The sequence below is a fragment of the Staurois parvus genome, unplaced genomic scaffold (genome assembly GCF_062004578.1).
Source record: "Staurois parvus isolate SC_StPar_1 unplaced genomic scaffold, SC_StPar_1.0 ptg001437l, whole genome shotgun sequence".
NCBI lineage: Eukaryota > Metazoa > Chordata > Amphibia > Anura > Ranidae > Staurois > Staurois parvus.
This window is the reverse complement of record NW_028319233.1, coordinates 546,019-558,360: the sequence shown is the minus strand read 5'-3', so window position 1 is coordinate 558,360 and position 12,342 is coordinate 546,019. Positions and strand designations below refer to the sequence as shown.

Here is a 12,342-nt window from a genome sequence, read left to right as displayed (position 1 = left end):
TGTAAGGAGGGGAGGGTCTTTGGTGACCAGAGACCACCTTACATCAGAGTTTCTCTTTACATCACAGTCCGCAGTGTTCCCCTGTATATCACAGTCCGCAGTGTTCCCCTTTACATCACAGTCCACAGTGTTCCCCATTACATCACAGTCCGCAGTGTTCCCCTTTACATCATAGTCCGCAGTGTTCCCCTTTACATCACAGTCCACAGTGTTCCCCATTACATCACAGTCCGCAGTGTTCCCTTTTACATCACAGTCCGCAGTGTTCCCTTTTACATCACAGTCCGCAGTGTTCCCCTTTACATCACAGTCCGCAGTGTCCCCATTACATCACAGTCCGCAGTGTTCCCCATTACATCACAGTCCGCAGTGTTCCCCATTACATCACAGTCCGCAGTGTTCCCCTTTACATCACAGTCCGCAGTGTTCCCCTTTACATCACAGTCCGCAGTGTTCCCCATTACATCACAGTCCGCAGTGTTCCCCTTTACATCACAGTCCGCAGTGTTCCCCTTTACATCACAGTCCGCAGTGTTCCCCTTTACATCACAGTCCGCAGTGTTCCCTTTTACATCACAGTCCGCAGTGTTCCCCTTTACATCACAGTCCGCAGTGTTCCCCTTTACATCACAGTCCGCAGTGTTCCCCTTTACATCACAGTCCGCAGTGTTCCCCTTTACACATATAAAAACATTTTATGAAGAAAAAAGATGAGATGTTACATAACAAAACTGAATAATCATTTTAGTGTCAATTGTAGAATAAAATCTTTTCTTTATATTTACAGCAATTTATTTTTTTATGATTTTTATAACATGGTTACATTGTTCCAGCCGGGACCATCATCAGTACGCATGTCCCATACCTGAGTGATCCCTGTGGAAGCAGAGGATCACTCAGCAGCCGTCTCCTAGGACCCAAATATTTGCAGTTCTGCATAGTAACCAAGAGGGGTCACTCCCGCGGCACTGCTGTCATCATTCAGAGAACATTTTGTATTTTTTTCCCAGTAAATACAAAACATCCTGTGATTGGATGAGGGAGAGAAGCGGAGGAGGATCTGGTCTATAAAGGGTGTAGAGGGACAAGATCTGCAGTAGATAACCCTTCCTACCCGGCCCTGCCATCCCTTTAATCCCAGATCTATGCATGTGTGGTTAATGCGTTTTTGTGGCGTGCTTTCCAGTGCGTTTTTACATTTTTTTTCATGTGCGTTTTTAATTTTTTTAAATTTTTTTTTACTGCATGTTTTTAGTGCGTTTTTAAGGCATTTTGCATTTTGGGAAGTGTTTGCTGGGATGAGGTGTCTGTGGTCATGGCAGGGAACGCACCATAAACGCATGTAGGAAAAAATGCAAAAAAATTGGGAAACTTGCCTCAAGTGGGAGCAGGATGGACTTCCCGATCATGTGATCACTGTGATTGGCTGTCACAGTGATCGGGAGCCCGTCTCGCTGGCTCCTGATCATGACTAGAGACCCAGTGCTGTCTACGACAGCTCAGTCACTGAGCTCATAGCACAGAAACCTCAGCCACTGCACATGTGCGTTGTGGGGGCGTCAAGAGGTTAAAAAATGCATTAAAGGTTCATTCACACTGTAACGTATGATGAGTGCCGGCAAACACGCGTGTTCTTAATATGTTCCTGAACCCACAACAGTACAATCAGATCTGTATATGCAAGAAAGCATGATTGTTATACTCACTGTGGAACCTAAGGGGTTAATCCTCTGCATTCTGCAAAGGATATTTAATCCTGTCTTCTCTGATCCTCCCCTTCTACTGTCCCCAACTCATCTGATGGTAGAACAGAGCCTTGGGGACAAGTTGCACATGCTCATTTTGGTGTGTATTGCTAAAGAGGTGTTTTTTATTTCTTTTGAGAGTGTGGGTGATCAGCACAGGGCCAATCAGGGCTGTTCAGACAGAGGTCAGGGGTTCTGCATCCTCCTACAGCAAAATGAAAACTCTTTACCCAGTGCTCTGCTGGACACAGAAGTCACAAGAGTGTTCTAACTGCTGATGAGAAAAGGGATTTAGCAGTTTATATATTTACTAAAATTAATGCATTTTCATGTTCTGTTTACTGTGGGAGACCGGATATAATGAATGCAGGGTCTGGGGAGAGCGGATATAGTGAATGCAGGGTTCGGGGAGAGCGGATATAGTGAATGCAGGGTTCGGGGAGAGCGGATATAGTGAATGCAGGGTCTGGGGAGAGCGGATATAGTGAATGCAGGGTCCAGGGAGACCAGATATAGTGAATGCAGGGTCCAGGGAGACCAGATATAGTGAATGCAGGGTCTGGGGAGAGCGGATATAGTGAATGCAGGGTCCGGGGAGACCGGATATAGTGAATGCAGGGTCCAGGGAGAGCGGATATAGTGAATGCGGGGTCCGGGGAGAGCGCATATAGTGAATGCGGGGTCCGGGGAGAGCGGATATAGTGAATGCGGGGTCCGGGGAGACCAGATATAGTGAATGCGGGGTCCGGGGAGAGCGGATATAGTGAATGCAGAGTCCGGGGAGAGCGGATATAGTGAATGCGGGATCCTGGGAGAGCGGATATAGTGAATGCAGGTTCTGGGGAGAGCGGATATAGTGAATGCAGGGTCCGGGGAGAGCGGATGTAGTGAATGCAGGGTCCGGGAAGAGCAGATATAGTGAATGCAGGGTCCGGGGAGACCAGATATAGTGAATGCAGGATCTGGGGAGAGCGGATATAGTGAATGCAGGGTCTGGGGAGAGCGGATATAGTGAATGCAGGGTCAGGGGAGACCGGATATAGTGAATGCATGGTCCGGGGAGAGCGGATATAGTGAATGCAGGGTCCGGGGAGACCGGATATAGTGAATGCAGGGTCCGGGGAGACCGGATATAGTGAATGCAGGGTCCAGGTACAGCGGATATAGTGAATGCGGGGTCCGGAGAGAGCGGATATAGTGAATGCAGAGTCTGGTGAGGCCAGATATAGTGAATGCAGGGTCCGGGAAGAGCGGATATAGTGAATGCAGGGTCCTGGGAGACCAGATATAGTGAATGCAGGGTCTGGGAAGAGCTGATATAGTGAATGCAGGGTCCGGGGAGACCGGATATAGTGAATGCAGGGTCCGGGGAGAGCGGATATAGTGAATGCATAGTCTGGTGAGGCCAGATATAGTGAATGCAGGGTCCGGGAAGAGCGGATATAGTGAATGCAGGGTCCGGGGAGACCGGATATAGTGAATGCAGGGTCTGGGAAGAGCTGATATAGTGAATGCAGGGTCCGGGGAGACCGGATATAGTGAATGCATAGTCTGGTGAGGCCAGATATAGTGAATGCAGGGTCCGGGAAGAGCGGATATAGTGAATGCAGGGTCCGGGGAGACCGGATATAGTGAATGCAGGGTCCGGGGAGAGCGGATATAGTGAATGCAGAGTCTGGTGAGGCCAGATATAGTGAATGCAGGGTCCGGATAGAGCGGATATAGTGAATGCAGGGTCCTGGGAGACCAGATATAGTGAATGCAGGGTCCGGGGAGAGCGGATATAGTGAATGCCGGGTCAGGGAAGAGCGGATATAGTGAATGCAGGGTCCGGGGAGACCGGATACAGTGAATGCAGGGTCCGGGGAGACCGGATATAGTGAATGCAGGGTCCGAGAAGACCAGATATAGTGATTGCAGGGTCTGGGGAGAGCGGATATAGTGAATGCAGGGTCCGGGGAGACCGGATATAGTGAATGCAGGGTCCTGGGAGAGCGGATATAGTGAATGCAGGGTCCGGGGAGAGCGGATATAGTGAATGCAGGGTCCGGGGAGAGCAGATATAGTGAATGCAGGGTCCGGGGAGAGCAGATATAGTGAATGCAGGGTCCAGGGAGACCAGATATAGTGAATGCAGGGTCCAGGGAGACCAGATATAGTGAATGCAGGGTCCAGGGAGACCAGATATAGTGAATGCAGGGTCTGGGGAGAGCGGATATAGTGAATGCAGGGTTCGGGGAGAGCGGATATAGTGAATGCAGGGTCCGGGGAGACCGGATATAGTGAATGCAGGGTCCAGGGAGAGCGGATATAGTGAATGCGGGGTCCGGGGAGAGCGCATATAGTGAATGCGGGGTCTGGGGAGACCGGATATAGTGAATGCGGGGTCCGGGGAGAGCGGATATAGTGAATGCGGGGTCCGGGGAGACCAGATATAGTGAATGCGGGGTCCGGGGAGAGCGGATATAGTGAATGCGGGGTCTGGGGAGAGCGGATATAGTGAATGCGGGATCCTGGGAGAGCGGATATAGTGAATGCAGGTTCTGGGGAGAGCGGATATAGTGAATGCAGGGTCCGGGGAGAGCGGATGTAGTGAATGCAGGGTCCGGGGAGAGCGGATATAGTGAATGCAGGGTCCGGGGAGACCGGATATAGTGAATGCAGGGTCCGGGGAGACCAGATATAGTGAATGCAGGGTCTGGGGAGAGCGGATATAGTGAATGCAGGGTCAGGGGAGACCGGATATAGTGAATGCAGGGTCAGGGGAGACCGGATATAGTGAATGCATGGTCCGGGGAGAGCGGATATAGTGAATGCAGGGTCTGGGAAGAGCGGATATAGTGAATGCAGGGTCCGGGGAGACCGGATATAGTGAATGCAGGGTCCGGGGAGACCGGATATAGTGAATGCAGGGTCCAAGTACAGCGGATATAGTGAATGCGGGGTCCGGAGAGAGCGGATATAGTGAATGCAGAGTCTGGTGAGGCCAGATATAGTGAATGCAGGGTCCGGGAAGAGCGGATATAGTGAATGCAGGGTCCTGGGAGACCAGATATAGTGAATGCAGGGTCCGGGGAGAGCGGATATAGTGAATGCCGGGTCAGGGAAGAGCGGATATAGTGAATGCAGGGTCCGGGGAGACCGGATATAGTGAATGCAGGGTCCGGGGAGACCGGATATAGTGAATACAGGGTCCGAGGAGACCAGATATAGTGAATGCAGGGTCCGGGGAGACCGGATATAGTGAATGCAGGGTCCGGGAAGAGCAGATATAGTGAATGCGGGATCCTGGGAGAGCGGATATAGTGAATGCAGGGTCCGGGGAGAGCGGATATAGTGAATGCAGGGTCTGGGAAGAGCTGATATAGTGAATGCAGGGTCCGGGGAGACCGGATATAGTGAATGCAGGGTCCGGGGAGAGCGGATATAGTGAATGCATAGTCTGGTGAGGCCAGATATAGTGAATGCAGGGTCCGGGAAGAGCGGATATAGTGAATGCAGGGTCCGGGGAGACCGGATATAGTGAATGCAGGGTCTGGGAAGAGCTGATATAGTGAATGCAGGGTCCGGGGAGACCGGATATAGTGAATGCATAGTCTGGTGAGGCCAGATATAGTGAATGCAGGGTCCGGGAAGAGCGGATATAGTGAATGCAGGGTCCGGGGAGACCGGATATAGTGAATGCAGGGTCCGGGGAGAGCGGATATAGTGAATGCAGAGTCTGGTGAGGCCAGATATAGTGAATGCAGGGTCCGGATAGAGCGGATATAGTGAATGCAGGGTCCTGGGAGACCAGATATAGTGAATGCAGGGTCCGGGGAGAGCGGATATAGTGAATGCCGGGTCAGGGAAGAGCGGATATAGTGAATGCAGGGTCCGGGGAGACCGGATACAGTGAATGCAGGGTCCGGGGAGACCGGATATAGTGAATGCAGGGTCCGAGAAGACCAGATATAGTGATTGCAGGGTCTGGGGAGAGCGGATATAGTGAATGCAGGGTCCGGGGAGACCGGATATAGTGAATGCAGGGTCCTGGGAGAGCGGATATAGTGAATGCAGGGTCCGGGGAGAGCGGATATAGTGAATGCAGGGTCCGGGGAGAGCAGATATAGTGAATGCAGGGTCCGGGGAGACCGGATATAGTGAATGCAGGGTCCAGGTAGAGCGGATATAGTGAATGCGGGGTCCGGGAAGAGCGGATATAGTGAATGCAGGGTCTGGGAAGAGCGGATATAGTGAATGCAGGGTCCGGGGAGACCGGATATAGTGAATGCAGGGTCCAGGTAGAGCGGATATAGTGAATGCGGGGTCCGGGAAGAGCGGATATAGTGAATGCGGGGTCCAGGTAGAGCGGATATAGTGAATGCAGGGTCCGGGGAGACCGGATATAGTGAATGCAGGGTCCGGGGAGACCGGATATAGTGAATGCAGGGTCCGAGGAGACCAGATATAGTGAATGCAGGGTCCGAGGAGACCAGATATAGTGAATGCAGGGTCTGGGGAGAGCGGATATAGTGAATGCAGGGTCAGGGGAGACCGGATATAGTGAATGCAGGGTCCGGGGAGAGCGGATATAGTGAATGCAGGGTCTGGGAAGAGCGGATATAGTGAATGCAGGGTTCGGGGAGACCGGATATAGTGAATGCAGAGTCCGGGGAGACCGGATATAGTGAATGCAGGGTCCAGGTAGAGCGGATATAGTGAATGCAGAGTCTGGTGAGGCCAGATATAGTGAATGCAGGGTCCGGGAAGAGCGGATATAGTGAATGCAGAGTCTGGTGAGGCCAGATATAGTGAATGCAGGGTCCGGGAAGAGCGGATATAGTGAATGCAGGGTCCTGGGAGACCAGATATAGTGAATGCAGGGTCCGGGGAGAGCGGATATAGTGAATGCCGGGTCAGGGAAGAGCGGATATAGTGAATGCGGGGACCGGGGAGACCGGATATAGTGAATGCAGGGTCCGGGAAGAGCAGATATAGTGAATGCAGGATCCTGGGAGAGCGGATATAGTGAATGCAGGGTCCGGGGAGACCGGATATAGTGAATGCAGGGTCCGGGGAGAGTGGATATAGTGAATGCAGGGTCCGGGGAGACCAGATATAGTGAATGCGGGGGCCGGGGAGACCGGATATAGTGAATGCAGGGTCCGGGAAGAGCAGATATAGTGAATGCGGGATCCTGGGAGAGCGGATATAGTGAATGCAGGGTCCGGGGAGACCGGATATAGTGAATGCAGGGTCCAGGTAGAGCGGATATAGTGAATGCGGGGTCCGGGGAGAGCGGATATAGTGAATGCAGAGTCTGGTGAGGCCAGATATAGTGAAAGCAGGGTCCGGGAAGAGCGGATATAGTGAATGCAGGGTCCTGGGAGACCAGATATAGTGAATGCAGGGTCCGGGGAGAGCGGATATAGTGAATGCAGGGTCCGGGGAGACCGGATATAGTGAATGCAGGGTCCGAGGAGACCAGATATAGTGAATGCGGGGTCCGGGGAGACCGGATATAGTGAATGCAGGGTCCGGGAAGAGCAGATATAGTGAATGCGGGATCCTGGGAGAGCGGATATAGTGAATGCAGGGTCCGGGGAGAGCGGATATAGTGAATGCAGGGTCCGGGGAGAGCGGATATAGTGAATGCAGGGTCCGGGGAGAGCAGATATAGTGAATGCAGGGTCCGGGGAGACCGGATATAGTGAATGCAGGGTCTGGGAAGAGCTGATATAGTGAATGCAGGGTCCGGGGAGACCGGATATAGTGAATGCAGGGTCCGGGGAGAGCGGATATAGTGAATGCAGAGTCTGGTGAGGCCAGATATAGTGAATGCCGGGTCAGGGAAGAGCGGATATAGTGAATGCAGGGTCCGGGGAGACCAGATATAGTGAATGCGGGGGCCGGTGAGACCGGATATAGTGAATGCAGGGTTCGGCAAGAGCAGATATAGTGAATGCGGGATCCTGGGAGAGCGGATATAGTGAATGCAGGGTCCGGGGAGAGCGGATATAGTGAATGCAGGGTCCGGGGAGAGCGGATATAGTGAATGCAGGGTCCGGGGAGAGCAGATATAGTGAATGCAGGGTCCGGGGAGACCGGATATAGTGAATGCAGGGTCTGGGAAGAGCTGATATAGTGAATGCAGGGTCCGGGGAGACCGGATATAGTGAATGCAGGGTCCGGGGAGAGCGGATATAGTGAATGCAGGGTCCGGGAAGAGCGGATATAGTGAATGCAGGGTCCTGGGAGACCAGATATAGTGAATGCAGGGTCCGGGGAGAGCGGATATAGTGAATGCCGGGTCAGGGAAGAGCGGATATAGTGAATGCAGGGTCCGGGGAGACCGGATATAGTGAATGCAGGGTCCGGGGAGACCGGATATAGTGAATGCAGGGTCCGAGGAGTCCGGATATAGTGAATGCAGGGTCCGGGGAGACCGGATATAGTGAATGCAGGGTCCAGGTAGTGCGGATATAGTGAATGCGGGGTCCGGAGAGAGCGGATATAGTGAATGCAGAGTCTGGTGAGGCCAGATATAGTGAATGCAGGGTCCGGGGAGACCAGATATAGTGAATGCAGGGTCTGGGGAGAGCGGATATAGTGAATGCAGGGTCCGGGGAGAGCGAATATAGTGAATGCAGGGTCCAGGGAGACCGGATATAGTGAATGCAGGGTTCGGGGAGAGCGGATATAGTGAAGGCAGGGTCCGGGGAGAGCGGATATAGTGAATACAGGGACCGGGGAGAGCGGATATAGTGAATGCAGGGTCCGGGGAGAGCGGATATAGTGAATGCGGGGTCCGGGGAGACCAGATATAGTGAATGTGGGGTCCGGGGAGACCGGATATAGTGAATGCAGGGTCCGGGAAGAGCGGATATAGTGAATGCGGGATCCTGGGAGAGCGGATATAGTGAATGCAGGGTCCGGGGAGCGGATATAGTGAATGCTGGGTCCGGAGAGAGCAGATATAGTGAATGCAGGGTCCGGGGAGACCGGATATAGTGAATGCAGGGTCTGGGAAGAGCGGATATAGTGAATGCAGGGTCCAGGGAGACCGGATATAGTGAATGCGGGATCCGGGGAGACCGGATATAGTGAATGCAGGGTCCAGGTAGAGCGGATATAGTGAATGCAGGGTCCGGGGAGACCAGATATAGTGAATGCAGGGTCCGGGGAGAGCGGATATAGTGAATGCAGGGTCCGGGGAGACCGGATATAGTGAATGCAGGGTCCGGGGAGACCGGATATAGTGAATGCAGGGTCCAGGTAGAGCGGATATAGTGAATGTGGGGTCCGGAGAGAGCGGATATAGTGAATGCAGAGTCTGGTGAGGCCAGATATAGTGAATGCAGGGTCCGGGAAGAGCGGATATAGTGAATGCAGGGTCCTGGGAGACCAGATATAGTGAATGCAGGGTCCGGGGAGAGCGGATATAGTGAATGCCGGGTCAGGGGAGAGCGGATATAGTGAATGCAGGGTCCGGAGAGGCCGGATATAGTGAATGCAGGGTCCGGGGAGAGCGGATATAGTGAATGCGGGGTCCGGGGAGACCAGATATAGTAAATACAGGGTCCGGGGAGACCAGATATAGTGAATGCAGGGTCCGGGGAGAGCGATTATAGTGAATGCAGGGTCCGGGGAGACCAGATATAGTGCATAGGGGATGTATGGAAACACAAAAAAGCATGCATACTTATTCTCGCATCCTGGTGTTGCGTCGCGCTGCGGGGTGCTACATCCTATAACGCGTGTTAAAGAGGTGTCGGAGGTCCCAATACACGGTCACAAACTTTAATTCATACATAGATCTAATTTTAGGATCAGTAGCTTGGATGTACCATAAAAGCCGTAGTAGACCAATAAAACAGCGGTGTCATAACCGGCAATGGAAGAAGAACGCCTGTAGCAGTTCATATGAGGTTGGACGAGGAGACCTTGGCCTCATTCACAGTCCTGTGAAGTGTTTTATGACTCCTCGGTGGGACGTGGTGAGGTCATTGCTGGAGTGTTAGTGGATGTGCGGGTGGAGCAGGATGCTGAGCTGAGGCTTCGGAGCTAAAATTAAAATGTTGTATTTCCTGTTCAGGGGAGGGGGATCGCACTGTCCAGGTCTCCTCTTGACCAGCACACTAGAGAGCATGGAGGACTACAAGACAATGCAGGAGAAACCTTGTCACCAGACCATTTATCTCAAAACATCTTCCCATTTAATGTATTTTATTCATGTTATTTACCTGAAAAAGCCTCCCTTGCGTGGACATCCAAAAGCCCTGAGACTGCTTCCGGGTGTCGCCATCTTGGATGTGGGGTCAGCAGCCCCAGGAGCTGTCAGACCTCTACTGGAGTTCCAAATGGAGGCCAACATGACATTTCAAGGTGCTGTGGTCCCTTTATTGAGGTAACAGATGGTTACTTTGATAAAGGGGACCAAGGTGCCTCCAAAATGTCACATCTAAAGCAAGGGTCTTCAAATGCAAGGGTCTAATACAAGGGTCTTCAAATGCAAGGGTCTAATACAAGGGTCTTCAAATGCAAGGGTCTTCAAATGCAAGGGTCTAATGTAAGGGTCTTCAAATGCAAGGGTCTAATACAAGGGTCTTCAAATGCAAGGGTCTAATGCAAGGGTCTTCAAATGCAAGGGTCTAATGCAAGGGTCTTCAAATGCAAGGGTCTAATGCAAGGGTCTTCAAATGCAAGGGTCTAATACAAGGGTCTTCAAATGCAAGGGTCTAATACAAGGGTCTTCAAATGCAAGGGTCTAATACAAGGGTCTTCAAATGCAAGGGTCTAATGCAAGGGCCTTCAAACTTTACAAAGAAAGGGCAAACTTTACTGTCCTTCAGACTTTAGGGGGACTGACTGTGCCCAGTGGTAGTAAACAATGCCTGATCTTTGGTATTAGAGGAAGAAATAGATGAAGCCAGTGGGAGGAATAGTGCCACGTTGTTGGTGTCAGTGGAAGGAATTATGCCCCATCGTTGGTGTCAGTGGAAGGTATAGAGGCCTATTGTTGGTGTCAATGGCTGGATGAATGCCCCATTGTTGGTATCAGTGGCAGGAATTATGCCCCATTGTTGGAGTCAAGAATTATACCCATTGTTGGAGACAAGAATTATGCCCATTGTTGGTGTCAGTGGCAGGAACAATGCCTCAAGGGCAAGATAAAGGCATACATAGGACCACAGTTAGGAGACCACTGGTCTAATGGAACTCCAGCAGAGGTCTAGACTGGAACTTGAAATGCTGGCTTCATGCCAGTAGGAGGAATAGTGCTGCGTTGTTGGTGTCAGTGGAAGGAATTATGCCACGTTGTTGGTGTCAGTGGAAGGTATAGACGCCCATTGTTGGTGTCAGTGGCTGGTTTAATGCCCCATTGTTGGTGTCAGTGGCAGGAATTATGCCCCATTCTTGGAGTCAAGAATTATGCCCATTGTTAATGTCAGTGGCTGGTTTAATGCCCCATTGTTGGTATCAGTGGCAGGAATTATGCCCCATTGTTGGTGTCAGCGGCAGGAGTAATGCCTCAAGGGCTGGATAAAGGCATACAAAGGACCGTAGTTTGGGGACCACTGGTCCAATGGAACTCCAGTAGAGGTCTGGACTGAAACTTGGCATGCAGGCTTCATTGTTCTACCAAAGAGAACCTTTCAGCAGAAGAAACATATAAAAGGGGTGACAAAGGTCATCACAGGGTGTTGGCAAGATAACAGTGCCTTATTAAAGTTCATAAAACCTTGGGAGCATGCCATCAACAGTTTTTACCTTTACTCCAAGTTGGTGCTCCAAGCATGCTGGCTCCATCTCTCTGGTTGGTACCAACATTGCTGGTCATGGAAACACCATTTCTGGTCATGGTACCAACATTTCTGGTCATGGTACCAACATTTCTGGTCATGGAACCACCATTTCTGGTCATGGTACCACCATTTCTGGTCATGGAACCACCATTTCTGGTCATGGTACCACCATTGCAGAAGACCCTGCATTTCCACTATGACATACGAGGAGTCATCTTAGGTTCTCTTTAGTGTCAACCCAGATTTTTTTTCTCTCTGAATCTCTCTGTTCACTGTCTAGGTGATCGCTACATTGTAGCAGACTGCGGCGGCGGGACGGTAGACCTTACAGTACATCAGATCGAGCAACCGCAGGGGACACTGAAGGAGCTCTACAAAGCATCAGGTGAGACCCAGAGCACAGTGATTGATAATAGAGAGCCGGTTTATAGAGTCGGAATGAAGATAGGAGGATGTAGCTTGATATAGCAGCCAATCGGCTTCCACTGTTCAACCCATTCTAGAAAACCCAAATCCAGAGGGTCTCCAACAGGAACAAATCCATCAGTCACCAGCAAACATTTAAATTGTTCCGAATCTCCTCACTTAAATGATTATTATATTATAGCCTTACCTCTCTTTTTAATGTTTTGACTTGTATTCTCTCCTTGTCCAGCACAATCGTCAGGCTCTAAGGAGGATGTCCTCTATCCTGCCTGAAAAAAAAAACACTCATCGATGGAAGGAGTGCCAGATAAAAGAATTGATAAAAGAATCCAAATTAATTTAATGATTTTCACAAAAAAGAAAAAAACCCAACGCGTTTCAGG

The 12,342-nt window shown here is 51.0% G+C and overlaps 1 protein-coding gene across 2 annotated transcripts in view; it reads left to right on the top strand.

Moving 5' to 3' along the window:
- HSPA12B (heat shock protein family A (Hsp70) member 12B) overlaps positions 1-12,342 on the top strand; it is a 103,935-nt gene that overhangs the window by 68,189 nt on the left and 23,404 nt on the right. For both annotated transcript variants that reach the window (XM_089662207.1, XM_089662208.1), the window contains exon 10: positions 11,814-11,918. In XM_089662207.1, coding sequence (XP_089518333.1) covers positions 11,814-11,918 — 105 coding nt within the window. The remainder of the gene's footprint in view (positions 1-11,813; positions 11,919-12,342) is intronic.